The following is a 17,858-nucleotide window of genomic DNA, read 5'->3' on the forward strand; positions in this document are numbered from 1 at the left end:
GAAAGTGCTCTTCTTAGATCTCTGGCTGTGTGTGTGTGTGTGTGTGCGTGTGTGTGTGTGTGTGTGTGTGTGTGTGAGATACTTTATTGGCCATCTTAGCTGCTGTGCTCTAAAATCCATCCCTGCATTCACCCAGAGGCCATGGTTTCCACAGGTTGCTCCACTGACTAAATGTAGAAGGTGTACTAAGGCAGGCCTGTTCTGGGAGATGCAAGACTGTTCTGATGGGTGACTTTGGTCTTGCCTAAGTTTCTTAGAACTACACTGCAGTCTAAGACTCTTCCACTCAACCTTCCTTCCTTTCCTTTCTCCTCCATCTGCATTGAGGTCTGATGGCTCTCACAGTATTCCTTAGTTCCTAACTAACTCCATGTTCCCCATCAAGCATACCCTGTAATAAGTGCACATCTAATCCTGTCTTGACTAACACACACATCAAATGTCTATCACGGAGAGAAGGGATAAGCAATGTATGCTACATTTATATAATGGAATACTACTGAGAATTAGAAGAAACTGCTGATACACAGGAATAACATAGATGATTCTCAAAGACATACTTAGTGAAAAAAGCCATACATAAAAGGATTCATTTTTTTTTTAAAAGATTTTATTTATTTATTTGAGAGAGAGAATGAGATAGAGACAGAGAGAGCATGAGAGGGGGGAGCGTCAGAGGGAGAAGCAGACTTCCTGCTGAGCAGGGAGCCCGATGTGGGACTCGATCCCGGGACTCCAGGATCATGACCTGAGCTGAAGGCAGTCGCTTAACCAACTGAGCCACCCAGGCGCCCCATAAAAGGATTCATACTTTATGATTCCATTTAGGTGAATAATGGTTCTCTCTGGGGGAATGGATATTGACTAGAAAAGAGTACAAGGGAACTTTCTGGAATGATAGAAAAAAAATTTTTTTTAAAGGTTTTATTTATGAGAGAGAGAGGGTGAACATGAGCATGAGCAGTGGGAGGGCGGGGCAGAGGGAGAGGGAGAAGCAGACTCACTGCTAAGCAGGGAGCCTGATTCGGGGCTTGATCCCAGGACCCCAGGATCATGACTTGAGTCGAAGGTAGACACTTAACCTACTGAGCCACCCAGGCACCCCTGATAGAAATATTCTATATCTTGATCTGTGTGTTGGCCCCATGAGTGTGTACATATGTAAAAAGTCATCAAGCTATATGCTTAAGATTGGTTCATTTTAACGCATGTAAATTATACCTCAATAAATTACTGAAAAAATAATAAAGGGAATTATTGGCTCATGTAACTGGATGTCAACAGGCATAGGGGGCTTCAAATAGGTTTGATTCAGCTGTTCAGCAACGTCATCAGAAATCTAATTATTGCCTGGGTGGCTCAGTCGTTAAGCATCTGCCTTCGGCTCAGGTCATGATCCCAGGGTCCTGGGATCGAGCCCCGCATCAGGCTCCCTGCTCAGCGGGAAGCCTGCTTCTCCCTCTCCCTCTATGGCTCCCCCTGCTTGTGTTCCCTCTCTCGCCATCTCTCTCTGTCAAATAAATAAATAAAATCTTTAAAAAAAAAAAAGAAATCTAATTATTTTCTATCTTTTCCATATGGCTTCTGGTGTTCAGCTCCAACAAGTCTAGCTTTCCCTTTGTATACAGAGCATGCTACCAACAATCTCCTTTTCTATGTCAGGACACTAAGAGAATTGCTTCCATAGGCTCTCATAAAAAAGTAAGAACAATTTTTTCCTGGAAATTACTAGCAAACCACATGTCTCATTGGCCCCAGTGAGTTATGCTCATTCCTGAATCAATTTCTATGACCATGGAAATGTCATTCACTGACTAATTTGTATCTGCTTTTCTCTGAGTGAATCTCTATAGAATGGGGTATGGGATTATTCCAATCAATTAGACAAGTTGGGGCTAACCCTTGGAGATAAATTCCTCTAATTTTATGGCTGTTCCACAACTGAAGAGGGGTGTAATGGATGAAGAAGACAACCACAAAGTCTACTACAAGAAATATGGCAGAGTTGGGTAATAAATCCAATCGGTTCAATATTGTTTTAATCATGGGTTTCCTTTCCATTTCCCAAATACCTTTCCCTGCCCCCACTCCATCCAGTATTTAATATATACCCTATCAAACCTTGCATTATCAGCAAGCACAGGTGTCTACTTTCTACTTCTTGAAATGGAAACTAGAATAAATTCCATTATTAAACAAATGACTCTGGATTGCATATGGTTTGCTTGCTGGATGATGACTAAATCTTCATCTGAGTCTTACTCTGCCCCTCACCCTCATCTCAGCACTGGTTTTTGTTCCATTCCTGAGGCGTTGAGGATGTTTCACAAATGCAACTTTAAAGATTTGTTTTTAAGGTTGGCTCAAAATTTTCCTGACATCAAAAGAGCTGTTGTAAGATGTCATATATTCTTCTTGGTCATTGATTTTGATATTTTAGTTTTCACCCTGGACATTGCAATGCTGTAAAAGAAGTATTTTAGACTCCCACAGTCTTTTTGAAATGGGTCAATTCTCTCACTAGAGGAGAGATAAAACAGAGTAATACAGGCCTGGAGCCACTGCTTATATGGCCCCTTGGTGAGAATAGAAAAAGACACCCAGGTGCAAGCCTTTAGGTGCAGGGCTGGGCAAATGGAGTGCAGGCTGGATTTCAGCCCCTAGGTCTAGATGCCCTATGCCCTCTACAGGACTTTACCATCTCTATCTCACATGTTGCCATAGCCTCCTGACTCATCTTCTGCCTCCAGACTCTTATTCTCCTCCCCATTCATCCTGCACACTTCTGTCTGATTAATTTTCCTGAATTGCCTTTTATCATGTTACTCTTCTACTCAAAACATCTTTTTCAACTTCCTTCAGCCAACCTAAGAGAATTCAGATTCTTTAATTAGCATTGTAAAGTTTTGTGTGATGTCTCTCAAGTCTCCTTTGCAGTCTTTTTCTGCTACTTCTCACCACAGTCTTGGTGTTCCAGTCAACAAAGAGTACTTGCTGTTCCCAAACACATTTTGCATATTCACAAATGTCTTATACACCGTATTATTACCACCTGTATTTATATATTTATGTGTTTGTTTAATGTTTGTTTCCCAAACTGGACTATAAGCTCTACATTGACTTTTGTATTTAAGGCAATCAAACAATAATGTTAACATCAACAAGCCAATATTGTTTTAATCTGAACCAGTGTTTAGACTAATCTTGAAGAGAACTGGCAGATGTCAACAATGGCCTCACATAGCTCTCAGTAACACTACTGACCTCTGTATTTACTCCACACAAGCCACATATCAACAAGGCCTTACTTTTGGTCTCATTATTATTCCACCTGCTGGTATTTCCAGTGTATTATAGTCCATCTCTTATAAGTCACTGCTGCTTTTCGTTTTCCTTCTCACCTTCTCCAACTCCTTCATCTTGTTCTTGCCCTCTTTTTCTTTTTTCTTTCCTTAAGTTTCACTATTTGAGTATAGCCAATGGAATTGTTCTCATGCTTCACTGAGAAATCTAACTGTTTATTCCCTTTTAAGTGAATCAATCTGAGAGCTCCTTTCTGGCCAAATTTGAGTCCCTGTCCAGGAAAGAGAATATATGTTCACTTTGATGCTATCCTTACAAATCCTTTGGCTCTTGGGTGAGACAAATATAGTCTAGAAATGAAATTTCACAGGGCTCAGAATTCAACAACATGGATTTGAGTTCTGTCACTTACTTGCTAGTGACCTTGATTAAGATACAACTTTCCGAGCCTTTCTGCATAGGTAATATGAAGATAAAGTTGCTAATCAGTTAGGGATGAATAATAGAGTTTACTAAGGAGCATTTAGGATTTTAATTTTGATTTGCAATAAGTATTAAATTAGTATTTTTGGTCAACACAACTCAGCGAATTTTCTTCAACACTGCTTTATTTCCCAGCTGAAAACTATAAAGCACTGTATCAATTTTAAATATCATTATTATTAGATGTCCTTGTTTACTTATCTTTTGGCAGCTTGCTCTATCAATTCCCAGGCCTAGACTGTCTTAACTAACTTAATATGCATTGCTATATTTAACTTATAATGCCTCATAAATAATGGTTTATTCATTTTATTTTTTTCAAAATGGCAAAATACCAGAAAACACAAAATGTAGTTTCATAGTCTATCCAAAAAAAAAAAAATCACCCTGCTACTCTAAGGTATAGTGTTGATATTAATAAATATTCATTGTATCAGTTTTCAGGAACAATAGGACAGAAGCACTTTATTTATTTATTTATTTTTGTTTTTATTTTTTTTCAGAAGCACTTTATTCAGGGAAATTTTTCTTTTCCTACTGTCATCTGAATTGAGGCCACTAACAACTAACTCATGACCAGATTATTGGAATAGGTTCCTAAGAGTTTTCGATGTCTTCCATTTTTTCCCCTTCAAATAGATTCTCTACATTATAGCCAGGCCATTCACTCACTCATTCATGAAATGTTTACTGAGAATCTATTATGTACTATGTACAAAGCACAGACTAATGGGAGGAAAGATGTGAAAAAATAGAAAATAGGTTATATTCAGTTTTATAATGCTATATAGATGTCTAACAACCTTGGTTTCCCATTGCTCATTCTGTATACTCAACTTCAAACTCCTTACCTGGCATTTAAGATCATCCATAATTTGGCTTTCAAAGACCCTTCTAATCTTTATTTCCCATTTTTATAGCCAAACAGATTTTAAAAAACTGTTCCATTAAAATGTTTTGTACTTTTCAAAGCTTTTGGGTTTCTGTTGAAGTAGTTCAACCCAATTTAAATTCCTTCCCTAAGCCTTTGGGCCTATTTAATCCTACTTATTCTCCAAGATCTAGATGAAAGAAAACCACAGTAGAGCTACCTCTCACAATTTCTACTCAAAGTGATCCTTCTTCTGATTCCCAAAATAATCACTGCTTCTTCAAGTCACCTGACAATCCTCTGAAGCTTATTGTACCTATTGCTTTTTTGTAATCTTTCAGTCTTTTACTGTTATTTAACTTTTCCTGTGTTTCATCTTATCTTACTAACTGGATGTTAACCTACCAGAAATGAAATCATTTCTTGTTTAATGGTATCTTGGAAAAGATCTAGCAATCACTAAGACCACAAAATAAAAAACTAAAAAATAATAAACTATTTAGTTTTTTTTAAAAGATTGGCAAAGAAGACCCATATAAATGAAGAGATTACTACATTTATGAAGACTGAATTATGACGATATTAGCTGTCCCCAAGTTAATCTAGAAATTCAATGTAATTCCAAGAAAAAAATCCCTGCAGGACTTTTTTGGAACATAGTAAAATTGATTATAAGTTTCACATGAAAGGATAAGGAGGTACATGGATAGCTAAAACAAATTTGAAAAACAAGGACAAAGAAGGGAGAGTTATCCTACCAGTTATCTAAACATTTCAAAATTTACAAAGTTATATATTACCAAATTAAATTATTAATTAAAAATGTATTGTTGTAATAGGAAGTGATAAAAAGGTAGGTGAAACAGAAAAAAAGGCCCAGAAACAAACCTATGGATATAAGACAATTTGGTATATCACAAACCAATTCAGGAAAGGCTGAACTATTTGACAAATGGTTTTAGAGCAATTATCAACTCTCCCCATATGAAAAAAAATTAAAATTACATCCATAGAGAGAAAAAAAATTCCATATGGGAAAAAAGACCAAAAAGTGAAAAAATTTCAAAACTACTAGAAGAAAATATAGACTAGGTAAGGCTTTCTTAAATAGGATATAATATGTGCAAAACTTAAAAGTTAGGTAATTTGATGTCATCAAAATTTAAAATTTCAGGGGCACCTGGGTGACTCAGTCGTTAGGCGTCTGCCTTCGGCTCAGGTCATGATCCCAGGGTCCTGGGATTGAGCCCAGCATCGGGCTCCTGCTAGGTGGGAAGCCTGCTTCTCCCTCTCCCACTTCCCCTGCTTGTGTTCCCTCTCTTGCTATCTCTCTCTCTGTCAAAAAATAAATAAAATCTTAAAAATTTTTTTTAAATTTCAATATAGCAAAATATAATAAAAAACATAATAAATTTAAAAGACAAAACACACACTGGAAGAAGATATTTGCAATGCATATAACAAAGAATTTCTATCCAGAACATGTAAAGTACTACAAAAAAAACAAAACAAAACAAAAAAACAATCCAATAGAAAAAATGATGTAATTAGGCAATATACAGAAGGGGATGTATTATGGCCAAAAATATGTAAAATGATGCTCATCCTCACCAGTAACCACATAAAAATAACACAGAAACACTTCTTGTTAATCAAGCTGTTAAAAATTATTAGTCTGATAATATTGCATATTGCATATTGGTGAGAATATAGGGGAATAGTATTCTTACTCAGTGCTGGTGGGAGTTGGTTGTGGTAGCCAATATCCAGCATGGCTCAGTGATCCTTGCCTCTTCCTTGGTGTTCATGCTTTTGTAGAGTCTTCTCCCACACTGAGTCAGAACTGTTCTGAGAGAATAGAATATGGTAGAAGTGATGGTATGTGACTTCTACCTAGATTAGGTCATAAAAGCATTGCAGCTTCTAAACTTGCTCTCTTAATTCGTTTGGAGAAAACCAGCCATGTCATAAGGATATTCAAATAGCCCATTGCAGAGGCTCAGATGAAGAGGAACTGAGGCTTCCTGCCAAGGGCTAGCACCAACTTACCAGCTATATGAGTGAGCTACTTTGGAATATGATCCTCCAGTCCCAGTTAAGCCTTCAGACGATTGTAGCCTTAGCCAACATCTAATGCCAAATTCATGGAACATTTTGAGCTAGAACCACACAGTGAAGCTGCTGTCAAATTCCCTACTCGTAGAAACCGTGAGAGATAATAATTACTAGTGTTGTTTGAAACCTCTAAGTTTCCGAGTTATTTATTATTCCATGTTGATAACTAATACATGGTATAACTACATTGGAATACAAATTGGCAACATTTAGCAAAACTGAAAGTGTTTCTATCTTATGATTACTAATTCTATTCTAGCTATATCCCAAGGAGAGACATTCTAGAATATATGCACAAGGAGATCCAGACAAAGATGTTCATTGTAGCACTGAATGTTCATTGAAGTACTGTTTGTAATAATAACTAATAATAATAAAGGAAACACATAAATATCCATCATTAGTGAAATGCATACATAAATAATAGCTAACATTTATTGAGTACTTACCATGTGGTAAGTACTATTCCATTCAATCACATACATTAATTACAAAACAAACTATTAGGTAAGAACCCTTATTATTCCCATTTTATAAATTCGAAAGCTGAGGCATAGAGGGTTTAAGTCACTTCTTTATATATAGCTAACAAGTGGTGGAGGTAGGCTTTGAAATAAAACGTGATATATTCTCAAGATGGCATATTTTATAGCACTTAAAAGGAATGAGTGAGATGTTTGTGTATCAATATGCACTGAAAAAAGAAGGGTACCAGTATGATGGTAGACAGGGTGATACCATTTAATTAATTAAGATACAAATAGAACAATGTTACACTTACACATAATTTAAAAATGGGCTGCAAACTAAGGTTGTACTGGCTCCTGGGAATGGTATATGAAGGTGGTTAAAGTGGACTTTTGATATATTAAGTAATAATTATTAATTCTGAATGGTGAGAATATGGGTGTAGGTTATGTTATTCGTTATACTTTTCTATATTTTTTGTGTTCTTTTCTATATTGTTTAATGTCCTCAAAATAAAGAAAAAGCACCTAGTTAAATCAAACTCATAAGAATCAAACTTAACTTTTTTTTTTTTTAAAGATTTATTTATTTGGGAGAGAGAGAGCTCGCGAGGCGGGGAGGGGCAGAGGGAGAGGAAGACAGAAATTTTAGCAGACTCTGTGCTCAGCAGAGTCCCACACAGGGCTCGATCTCACCACCCAGAGACCACGACCTGAGATGAAACCAAGAGTCAGTTAACCAACTGCACCACCCAGGTGCCCCTCAAACTTAACTTTTAATAAATATGTTTAAGAACATTTCTTCCTATGTCCCAACTTCTATTAACCATATTTACCAGCAGTTGATTAAATCAGAGTAACATATTCATTGATTCAAAAAGCAAGTACTTTTTGAGATCTTCCATGTATAAAGCATTATGGCAAGTGATAAAGATAGGCCCTTCCTTAAATAGAAATGGTTTCTGCGCTTACATGTCTCATACATGCAGTCTAGTCAGGGAGAAAGGCATTAAAGAAATACTCACCCCCTTCTCCCCCATAAAAAACTATAAATTCTAGGAAGGAAAAGAGTAAGTGCCATGGAAGTCTATAATTGTGGTACCAGATTTAAAGAGGAGTAGAGATTATGCTATTTCACAACAACCAAATAAGATATAAATCCATTTACAGATATAAACAGATACTGAGTACTACATAAATAAACACTCGATTTGAAATAATTGTAATTCTTACAACAGTTAGATGGGCATTATTACTAGCTCCCTTTTACAAATCATTTAAGCGAGTCATGACTAGCATCACTACAGGTAGGAAGTGTGATTGACAACCAGTTCTGCCTCTATAGCCTGTGCTCTTTAATTCTGAGGTTATAGCAAAACCAAACTACTTTGGCTCATTTGTCTCCAATCATTTACTCTCTTCTTATTCTTACTTTATACCCTAGAACTCGTTCATTTCAAAGGGAAACTGCAATTAAAGGAACTCTTAATATAGTTCTTGGAACAATTTTACAATTTTAAAGTTGTAGAGATTAGTCTGTCAGCAAATCTGAAGTAATGAGTTTTTCTTGACTGAGCAACAGACTGCCGCTTATAACTCAGCGTTGTTTATGGAGGAGTTAGCGGTGAAGTTGCCATTCTTGAGCACCCACTTGAGGATAAATTATAGAGAAGGAAATAGAAATGATCCTGGCTCTCATGGAGTTTACACACAGTTGGGCAGTCAGACATTACACAAATATATGAAAATATGCGTACAATTTGTTATAATACAAAGGTGTAAAAAAAAAAAAAAAGCCAAGTGAGGAAAACATGAAAGACCTCATTTAGACTGGAGGCAGGGGATCAGAGAATTCTACCAAACCCACACAAAAAATTGTTTTGTTTCCTAGGATGCAAGGTGCTAAACCCGCCAAGACTTAGGAGGGTGCAGCCGCCTAGGCGGTGAGATCTTGGCGCCCCACCGTCCAGTCACGGGCTGGTGCAACTTTGCCCGGCTCTGGAGGTGACCGCCTACTTTATTCTACATTATTGCGGCGTGAGGAAAGTTTCCGTCACTCGAACTTACCGATTTTTTCCTAGTGTCTTCCTAGCATCTTTCTGCCGTCTCCTCTGCTCGGCCGCGACAGTCTCCTGTCTCGTTAATTTCTACCACAGAAGCCTGATTTTGAACTTTCTCTCTGCCTCTGTCCGGCAAGGTTAGAACTTCACGGAGGCGGCTCCTCCGAGGGCTCGCGTCCTGGCCATTTCATTTGGCCACATAGTCCACCCCTCTCTGGCCAGGCGGCAGGTGGGCTAGAGGCGCGCTGGCCGGCGACTGCGCCCGGCGCTCCTCGCCCCTAGGTGGCCGTCGGCCCCGCGCAAGCGCTCGGCGCGCGTTCTGGGCTGTCTGCGCCTGGCGCGCGCCGCCGGCCGGCGCTCGCTCCCGCCCCTTCTCGCGCCCGTGGCGGCCCGGACAGCGCGCGCCGCCTTACGCTCGTTCGCAGGACGCCCTCGCCGGCCCTTGCGGCGCGCGCACCGGACCGGCCCCAGGCTCTCCACTCGGGCCGGCCGGCTCGCGGGTTTGCTCGCCCCGCCCCCCCGGCGCCGCAGTTGGGCGCTTGCGCGGGGCGCGTGGCCGTGGCCGGGGTCTCAGCCGCAGTCGGTGCCTCCGCCGCTGCCGCCTCCGCCGCTGCCGCCGCCGCCGCCGCCTCAGTCAGTCAGTTCCCAGCAATGGCGGAAGGAGGTGAGCGAGAGGAGCTGCTCTCGCCGTCGCCGGTCTCTCCGGCTAAGCGCCTGTGCTCGTGGCCCAGCCCGCAGGCTCACCACCCTCGCGGTTCGCCCGGGGCGGCCAGCGGCGGGGTGGGGGGCGTCGGCGGCAGCTGCCTGGCCCCCGGGGCCCGCCCCCACCTGCAGCCCGAGTCCTTGCTGGACTGCGCCGCCAAGACGGTGGCGGAAAAGTGGGCGTACGAGAGGGTGGAGGAGCGCTTCGAGCGGATCCCGGAGCCCGTGCAGCGCCGCATCGTCTACTGGTCTTTCCCGCGGAATGAGCGGGAGATCTGCATGTACTCCAGTTTCCAGTACCGTGGCGGCCCCGGCGCCGGAGCGGCTGGCGGCGCCGCGGGGGCTTCTCCGGCCGAGGAGGGGCCGCCGCCGCCCCCCGGGGCCGCAGCTCCGACCGGCTCCGCCCCCGGGGCGGCCGCGGCGGGGGCATCCCCCGGGCTGGGCACAGCGGCCGGAGCGGCGGGCGGCGGCGGCGAGGGGCTGCCGTTCCGCCGGGGCATCCGTCTGCTGGACAGCGGCTCGGTGGAGAACGTGCTGCAAGTCGGTAGGTGCTCGTCCGGCTCCTCTCTGGTGCCTGGCCTTCTTTTCCGCAGGTGCCTTCTCTCTGCAGGAGCCCGGGGCCGAGATTCCGGCTTTCTGCCCAACTCTTGTTCCCTTGCCGAAGGACACAGTCACATAAAAAACTTTTCTCAACATTTCATTCAGGTCCACTGCTGCTCTTTCCCCCACTCGCCCTCTACCCCATTTCTTTTTGTTCGAAGAACAAATAGATCTCTTTTTTACTCTTAATTCTGCATCCCACACCAAAGGCAAAAGGATGGGGAGGAATGCCTTTTTGGATGTAATAATTTCAGAAATGCGTTTTTCTAATTTAAGTTTAGAGAGAAGAGAATTCTTAGTGAATCTGGAGCAAGCTGTCTTACAGGGAATGTTTGAGGGACAGACTGTCAAAGGCAATCTGTAGTCTTAGCAGATTGAAGCTGGGTATAATTAACTTTAAAATCGGAAAAACATCAACAAAATACTGTGCATTTCAAACAATTAAAATTATCCGCTTTAATATTTTTTTCCCCTGGACTAGTGGTACTTGGGAATCTAGGCTGTGGACTTAACAATAACCGAAGATGGAAATGTGACAGCTCTCTTCTCCACACCCCCACCCAAGGAAAAAAAAAGCCACACAATCTGGAGTGGGGGTGGGGTCTGTCTTCCTTGTCAGACTAGGGTAAATCAAAAGCTGGTCACGTTGGGTTTTTCAAATGCTTCTCATTTAACAAGTCTTCGGATTTGCTTTTGTTTTATCTTTTTGTTGGTGGGAAAGTGAAAAATGATTTCTTTTTCTTTTACTCCTCTGGATCTTCTAGTCAATTTGTTAATCTTACTAAATACACAAATACAGGAGTAGACCTGATATGTGGAATGGTTAGGGAGAAAGGGGGAAAAAAAATGACATTGTTTAACATTGAATTGCTGTGTGGAAAATTTAAACACTGATTTTTTTTTTCTATTCGGGTTTATTGTAGCATTCTGGACGTGAGCATTATGCATTTTATTGTACAGTATATGCTCATATTTATTGAAAAAATACTGATTTTTGAAAGGAGTTGGAGAAAGGTGATTTTTAGAATTAAACAAGCCCTGAACACATACACAGGCATGCCAAACATCTAGCTCTCTTTCCCCAGGTAAAACTAATATATTTGAATTTTTTTTTCTTTTGAAGAGTGGTGTATTGTGGTGTTTCATGTAAAGTAATCTACTTCTGGTTATTGAGGATCATTGAATCTTCTGTTTCTTTTTAAAACAACAGTGTATCACAATTTCTTTTGCAAATGTGAAATGTAAATTTATCTAAATTTATACTGTGTCAGAATACAGTGACAGTGGATTGAGAAACTTTCATTTGGAAAAGTCTAGCTAGTCCTTTGTGCATTTGTATTTTTGAAAGAATGAGTTGAATAATCAGATAATTAAAGTGTACAGCTTGAGTACTGAAATATTGAAAACATGAAAGTGAATGTAGGCATTTCTCTATTAGTCTGTAAACTTTATTTGTATGAGTTTAGATCAGTTAACTTTTAAGATTATTGTTTAAAATATTTTAAATTGAAAAGCATCAATTTAAGTGGTCATTTTATAGTAAGGGATGGATTTGAAAGAATTTTCAAACTTGGAGCAAATGAGGGACACGAAGAGTTTTAAAGAGATATATATTTTGTGAGTGACTATAATGTCAGATTCCAAATGAAATCAGATTTTATGGGTGATGCAGGTAATGTTTAAATCAGACATTTTTCTTTCTTGATATGATAGTCGTCATGCTTATTGGGGTAATTAGCTCTTATATGATAGTTTTGGGATCTGGAGAAAAGACACATAAGCACATTTTCTGATTCTTACTGTGGATTTCATAGATGAAGGTGGGAGAGTGAATTGCTTATTTTTAGGTAATGCTATTTGAGAACCAAGAGCTGTGTAATCTTTATTTTTCTTACCTTAATTTATGCTAATGAGTGTGAAAGAGAAGGATATTCCATTCTGTAGCATTTTGAGTTCTGTATCTTGGCATGAATCACCTTTTATTATGTGAAATTAAGACTCATCTCTCATCTCTTAAACTTAAAATGTGAGTATGTGCCTTAATTTAGATGATAGGTTTTATAAAAGTATTGCCAAGAGATGAGTGAGGAAATGATTTGTATATAGGAAGATAGTAATCATGTTTTCAGTTTATAACTTCAAACTCAATTTAATTATTCAGTGGTGCTAATTTAAAAATGCTACATATTTCCTTGCTGTTGGTAAGCCATAGTTATAACCTCAGAATTGGGAAGTTACTGAAGGCTGATGGTTTAGAAAGGAAAGGAGGTTAAGGTATTTTTATAATAATATTCTTTTAAGGAAAGGATTCATAAGGAGATTTAAATGGAGAAAACAAAAAGACCTCAAAATAAAAATAAGTAAATTTTTAAAAATGAAGAAAACAGCGTAACACAAAACAAAAATTTTGAAAGAAAATAGATAATAACAAAAAGACTCCTACAAAGAGTTAGGTATATTACGTTTAGTAACTTCTGATTACTTTCCACATGGAATCCAGTAATGGGAAGTCATGGACTTGTTGAAAAGCAAGTACTCTGTAGAAAACATCAGATTTTGAATCAGAACTGAAACTTTCCCAGCTTGATGTAAACAAATGGAGAGCTATAGGCTGAAATGCTCGAAGGATACATTTCTTCTACAAAACAGTACTGAATCAGAAGTATTGTTCCTTTTAAAAAGGGAAAATTGTAAATTAGTCTTTTCATGGACATCTGTAAATTTAAAGCTGTGTGAAAGACTTACAGTCTGATCTCTCAGTATTATGAAGGTAATAGTGTTCATATGTTTTAGGTATTTGCATTTTTAACCTGTTTAAGAAGTCCATGGAAATTAGCAATAGTATAAACTTTGGAAAAAAATACTTATTTAGGAGTCTGCAGATGGTATAAGAATGGGATGATTATAATTTACTAATAGTTTTAAGATGTTGAACCTTTTTTTGCAATTCATCATATTTTAAATTAATTTATCTGTGGATTGATTCAGGGGAAAGAAGCATTAACATGACTAAGAGGAAGTACCCAGGGGTCTTTGGATGGTCTGACAATGCTCTCTCACTGAACCTAGGTTGTAGTTGTAAGATATTCACCTTATACTAATTCCTTTTGCTGTTCAATTCCTTTTGTTCAGTACATTTTCTTATGTCTATTAAATCTCACAAATGCTGTTAAAAATAAATGCAATTGTGTTTTTTTAAACATTAACAGTTTTTTTCTCTTAAATGCAGAAATATTTATTTGGATATTTAGATTTTAAAAAATTAGGTAAGAGCATTCAGGGTCCTTCTGTGCTGGTATATCTTAATTATGTAAATTCCTATATATTATTATATATATCTTATGTTATGTATATTATATATTATATATATTCATATATTATAATTTACATATGTATCCAGAAATTTTCATAGATTATGACAGTTGACTTCAACATAACCCCATATTTTTAGTCTGTACATTTTCTAGTAAGTATAATTTGTCCTTGGATAGTCTTCAAGACTAGAGCCACAATGCTATGTACTACTTTACATGGAAGAAGTATAATTACAAAGACAATAATAATTAAAAGATACATTTCAGGAAGTTATTCATAGCTTAGATATCAAGTAATAAGTTTATAATTATGAGTACTTGTACATTATCAATAAACTACGAAATTTTTCTATAGTACAACTTTTGTGAAGTGCATTGTGACAAGTATTACGGTTGTTGATTTTTATATATAATTTGTTTTGATCTGTATTTTTGGGGGGAACAAAAGATATCCTCACCTAAAAAGTTTTATAGCATTGTGTGTAAGTTAGAATAGTTATAAAATCATAATAAAATTCATGTGGGGAAAGATGAATTTACATTTAAGCTGTTCTAGCACAAAAGGTAGCTGCATCCCTTTAAGGGATACGTGGTAAAATTTTTTAGAGTAGAAACTTACCAAGTTTTAAAATCACATTCCTTTATTTAAGCAATGAGTTCTGTCCTTCTACCTCTCCCTCAACACATCACACAAACATCTTAACAGTTAATGTTTGTTGAATAGCGAAGATTAAGAACAGACTTCTCAGTGTTATAAAACTTAAAAAAAAAAAAGAGTGAAGCCTGAATTTTTAGTATTCATGTGGTATTAGAAGATATGGGGAAACTTCATACTTGTGCATATTAATAAACTGATAACATTAAGTAGTATGAATGTTACATGTGTATATCTTCTATGTTGACTGTTTTGTGTGAAGAATGGTGACTTAATCATTTTCTTCAAATGAAAGCTTTAGATGAATTCTTATTAAAAGTGATTTTCTCAAAGATAGAGCTTTAGATTTTAAAAAAAATTTTTTTAAATTCTAGTTAATTAACATACAGTGCAATATTGATTTCAGGAGTAGAATTCAGTGATTAGAGCTTTAGATTGGAAAGATAATTAATAAACTAAAGATAGTGGATTTTATTTTAGACGTTATCTCTATTTTAGGAATTAAAAAAATATATTATTGAAGTGTTAGTACAAACTCTAAATTTTGAAGTGAAAGGGCTAGAAATTTATTTATGCCTATGTGAAACAATTTCATTTCTTTTGTTTCAACAGTGGCTATTAAAAATTAAGATGTTAACTGTCAGTGTTCTATTATGGTGATGGTTATATGAACATATGTAAATGTGTTAAAATATATAGAACTACACCCAAAAAGTCAAGTTTACTATATTATACCTTAGAAAATAATTTTTAAAAATCAGGGCATTAATAATGCCTGTAAATTAATGACTGTACAAGAGAGATACTGAAAATGCTTTATTAGTTTCCTATGGCTGCTGTAACAAAGTGCCACAAACTGGGTGGCTTAAAACAACACAGATTTATTGGTTCACAATTCTGGAGGCCGGAAGTCTGAAATCAAGATATGGCAGGGCCACGCTCCCTCTGAAACCTATAGGGGAATCCTTCCTTGGTTTTTCTAGCTTCCAGGGGTTTGCTGGCATTCCTTGGCATGGAACTCTAATTTCTGCCTTTGTTTTCACATGGCATTCTTCCTATGTGTCTCTGTCTTCACATGGCCATTTTATAAGGATAGCAGTCATATTGGATTAGGGGCCCACCCTACTCCAGTATGACCTCATTTTAACTAATTACATGTGCAATGACCCTATTTCCAACTAAGGTCACATTCTGAGGTATTGGGGGTTAGGAACTTCAGCATACCATTTTTAGAGGGACACAGTTCAATTCATAACAGCTTCTCATACTTATTTCTTGTTGCGTAACAGAGTTTCATGTGGATTTTAAACTTTTCTCCATTGGCTATGGCTTAAATTAGAAATCACCACATTCATTTTATTAGGTAAGCATTATTTCAATTTAATTGAATCAATTTGCATGATTGATATTATTTAATATTTTTAATACATGTGGAATTTTTTTGTCAAGTAGGTGGTTATTTAAAGGTTAAACCTGTCATTTTTTATAAAAAATGATGATTGTGCACTCAGGGTATACATGCATGGATGAACAGATTACTGTGGGATTTTTTTTTATGCATATCCTTTATAACTTGTCTTTGGAAATAGGTAAACCTGAAAGCATATGAACCTTGTCTTAACCTGTTTCCAGACCCCAAGTTAATATGGTTTAGAATTAGTGTTTGATATTGGAAATAGACTACAATCCATTCCAGATAACTTTTTTTTTTTAAGATTTTATTTTCATTAGAGAGAGAGAGAGCACAAGCAGGGGTAGCGGCAGGCAGAGGGAGAAGCTGGTTCCCCGCTGATCAAGGAGCCCGATGCGGGACTTGATCCCAGAACCCTGGGATCATGACCTGAGCTGAAGGCAGACACTTAACTGACTGAGCCACCCATGTCCCTTTCCATACCAGATCACTTTTATATGAATTTTCTACCTTGTAGTTTATTTATAGGCTTAGTTCTTTCCTGATACAGACAGCATGCTTCTTGGCCACTTTTAGCCTATCATTGAACTAGTGTGCCGGGGAAATCACACTCATTTTAATATTAGCTTTAGCATTATATTATCATATGCTAAATTACTCTGATACTTTTCATGATCATATGTAGCCAACTGATTAATTTTTGGTTTTCAGTATTAAAAAAAATTGCCCTCTTAGAATGTATAATGTGATATGCTATAAGTTGGTGTTTAGTAAATGTTTATTGAATAAATGAATAAATTGTTATATAACTTTTTTATATTTATGTAGTATGGATGTATCTCTTCATTGATTTATATGTAATGGGAGCCTAGGAGATACACTGGCAATTTGTAATTTCTGGATGTTTCTGATTTTTAAAACATTACATAGATTAAAAAAAACACCCTTGAATCTTATTAACTAGTTCTTGATTCATTCATTGAATATATTTTTTAAAGATTTTATTAATTTAGAGAGAGAGTGTGTGTGCGAGAATGGAGGGAGGGACAGAAGGAGAGGGAGAGACAGAATCCCAAGCAGACTCTGCGCTGGGTGGATCCTGATTTGGGGCTCTATTCCACGACCCCAAGATCGACCTGAGCCACATCAGAGTCCCACACTTAACTGACTGAGCCACCCAGGTGCCCCTCATTCATTGAATATCACTTGTTTTGTGTAAGGCTTAATAAATAACCATTTACCTGTTTTTAGTGGACGTCATTCCAAAATATTTTGTATTTTCCTACCTTAGAATATAAACCCAAGTTGGACACTAAAGCCTAAGCATCTAAGGACTACATTATGTTGCCATTTTATGTAGGTGGGGGGTTATAAACTGAGTGGGTACTTGACTCTAAGAGATTCTCTGAAACCTATTTTTAAAGTTTTATGTGTATATGTTTTTTGGTCATTTGCTTGTTTCCCATTATAATGGAGTGATGAATGTGGTATGCAGGGCAGTATAACATTGTTACCTTCTTTAAAAATAGACTATTAAATCAAAAGATGAAATACCATTAACCTCTCTGCTTTTCTTGCCTTTTTTTTTAATTAAAAGATTTTATTTATTTATTTGACAGAGAGAGACAGCGAGAGAGGGAACACAAGCAGGGGGAGTGGGAGAGGGAGAAGCAGGCTTCCTGCTGAGCAGGGAGCCCAATGCGGGGCTCGATCCCAGGACCCTGGGATCATGACCTGAGCCAAAGGCAGACGCTTAACAACTGAGCCACCCAGGCACCCCTGATTTTTTTTTAAAGATTTTATTTATTTATTCATTTGAGAGAGAGACAGAGAGCACAAGCAGAGGGAGAGGCAGAGGGGAAGGGAGAAGCAGACTC

General features: G+C 38.1%; 1 protein-coding gene across 1 annotated transcript in view; it reads left to right on the forward strand.

Moving 5' to 3' along the window:
- Window positions 1-9,860: 9,860 nt before the first annotated feature.
- The window catches only part of ZSWIM5 (zinc finger SWIM-type containing 5), a 205,664-nt gene continuing 197,666 nt past the window's right edge, over window positions 9,861-17,858 (forward strand). The window contains exon 1 of the mRNA XM_032430275.1: window positions 9,861-10,545. Within this exon, the coding sequence (XP_032286166.1) occupies window positions 9,951-10,545 (595 nt within the window). The 5' untranslated portion in view covers window positions 9,861-9,950. The remainder of the gene's footprint in view (window positions 10,546-17,858) is intronic.

The sequence above is a fragment of the Phoca vitulina genome, unplaced genomic scaffold (assembly GCF_004348235.1).
Source record: "Phoca vitulina isolate PV1807 unplaced genomic scaffold, GSC_HSeal_1.0 scaffold2, whole genome shotgun sequence".
NCBI lineage: Eukaryota > Metazoa > Chordata > Mammalia > Carnivora > Phocidae > Phoca > Phoca vitulina.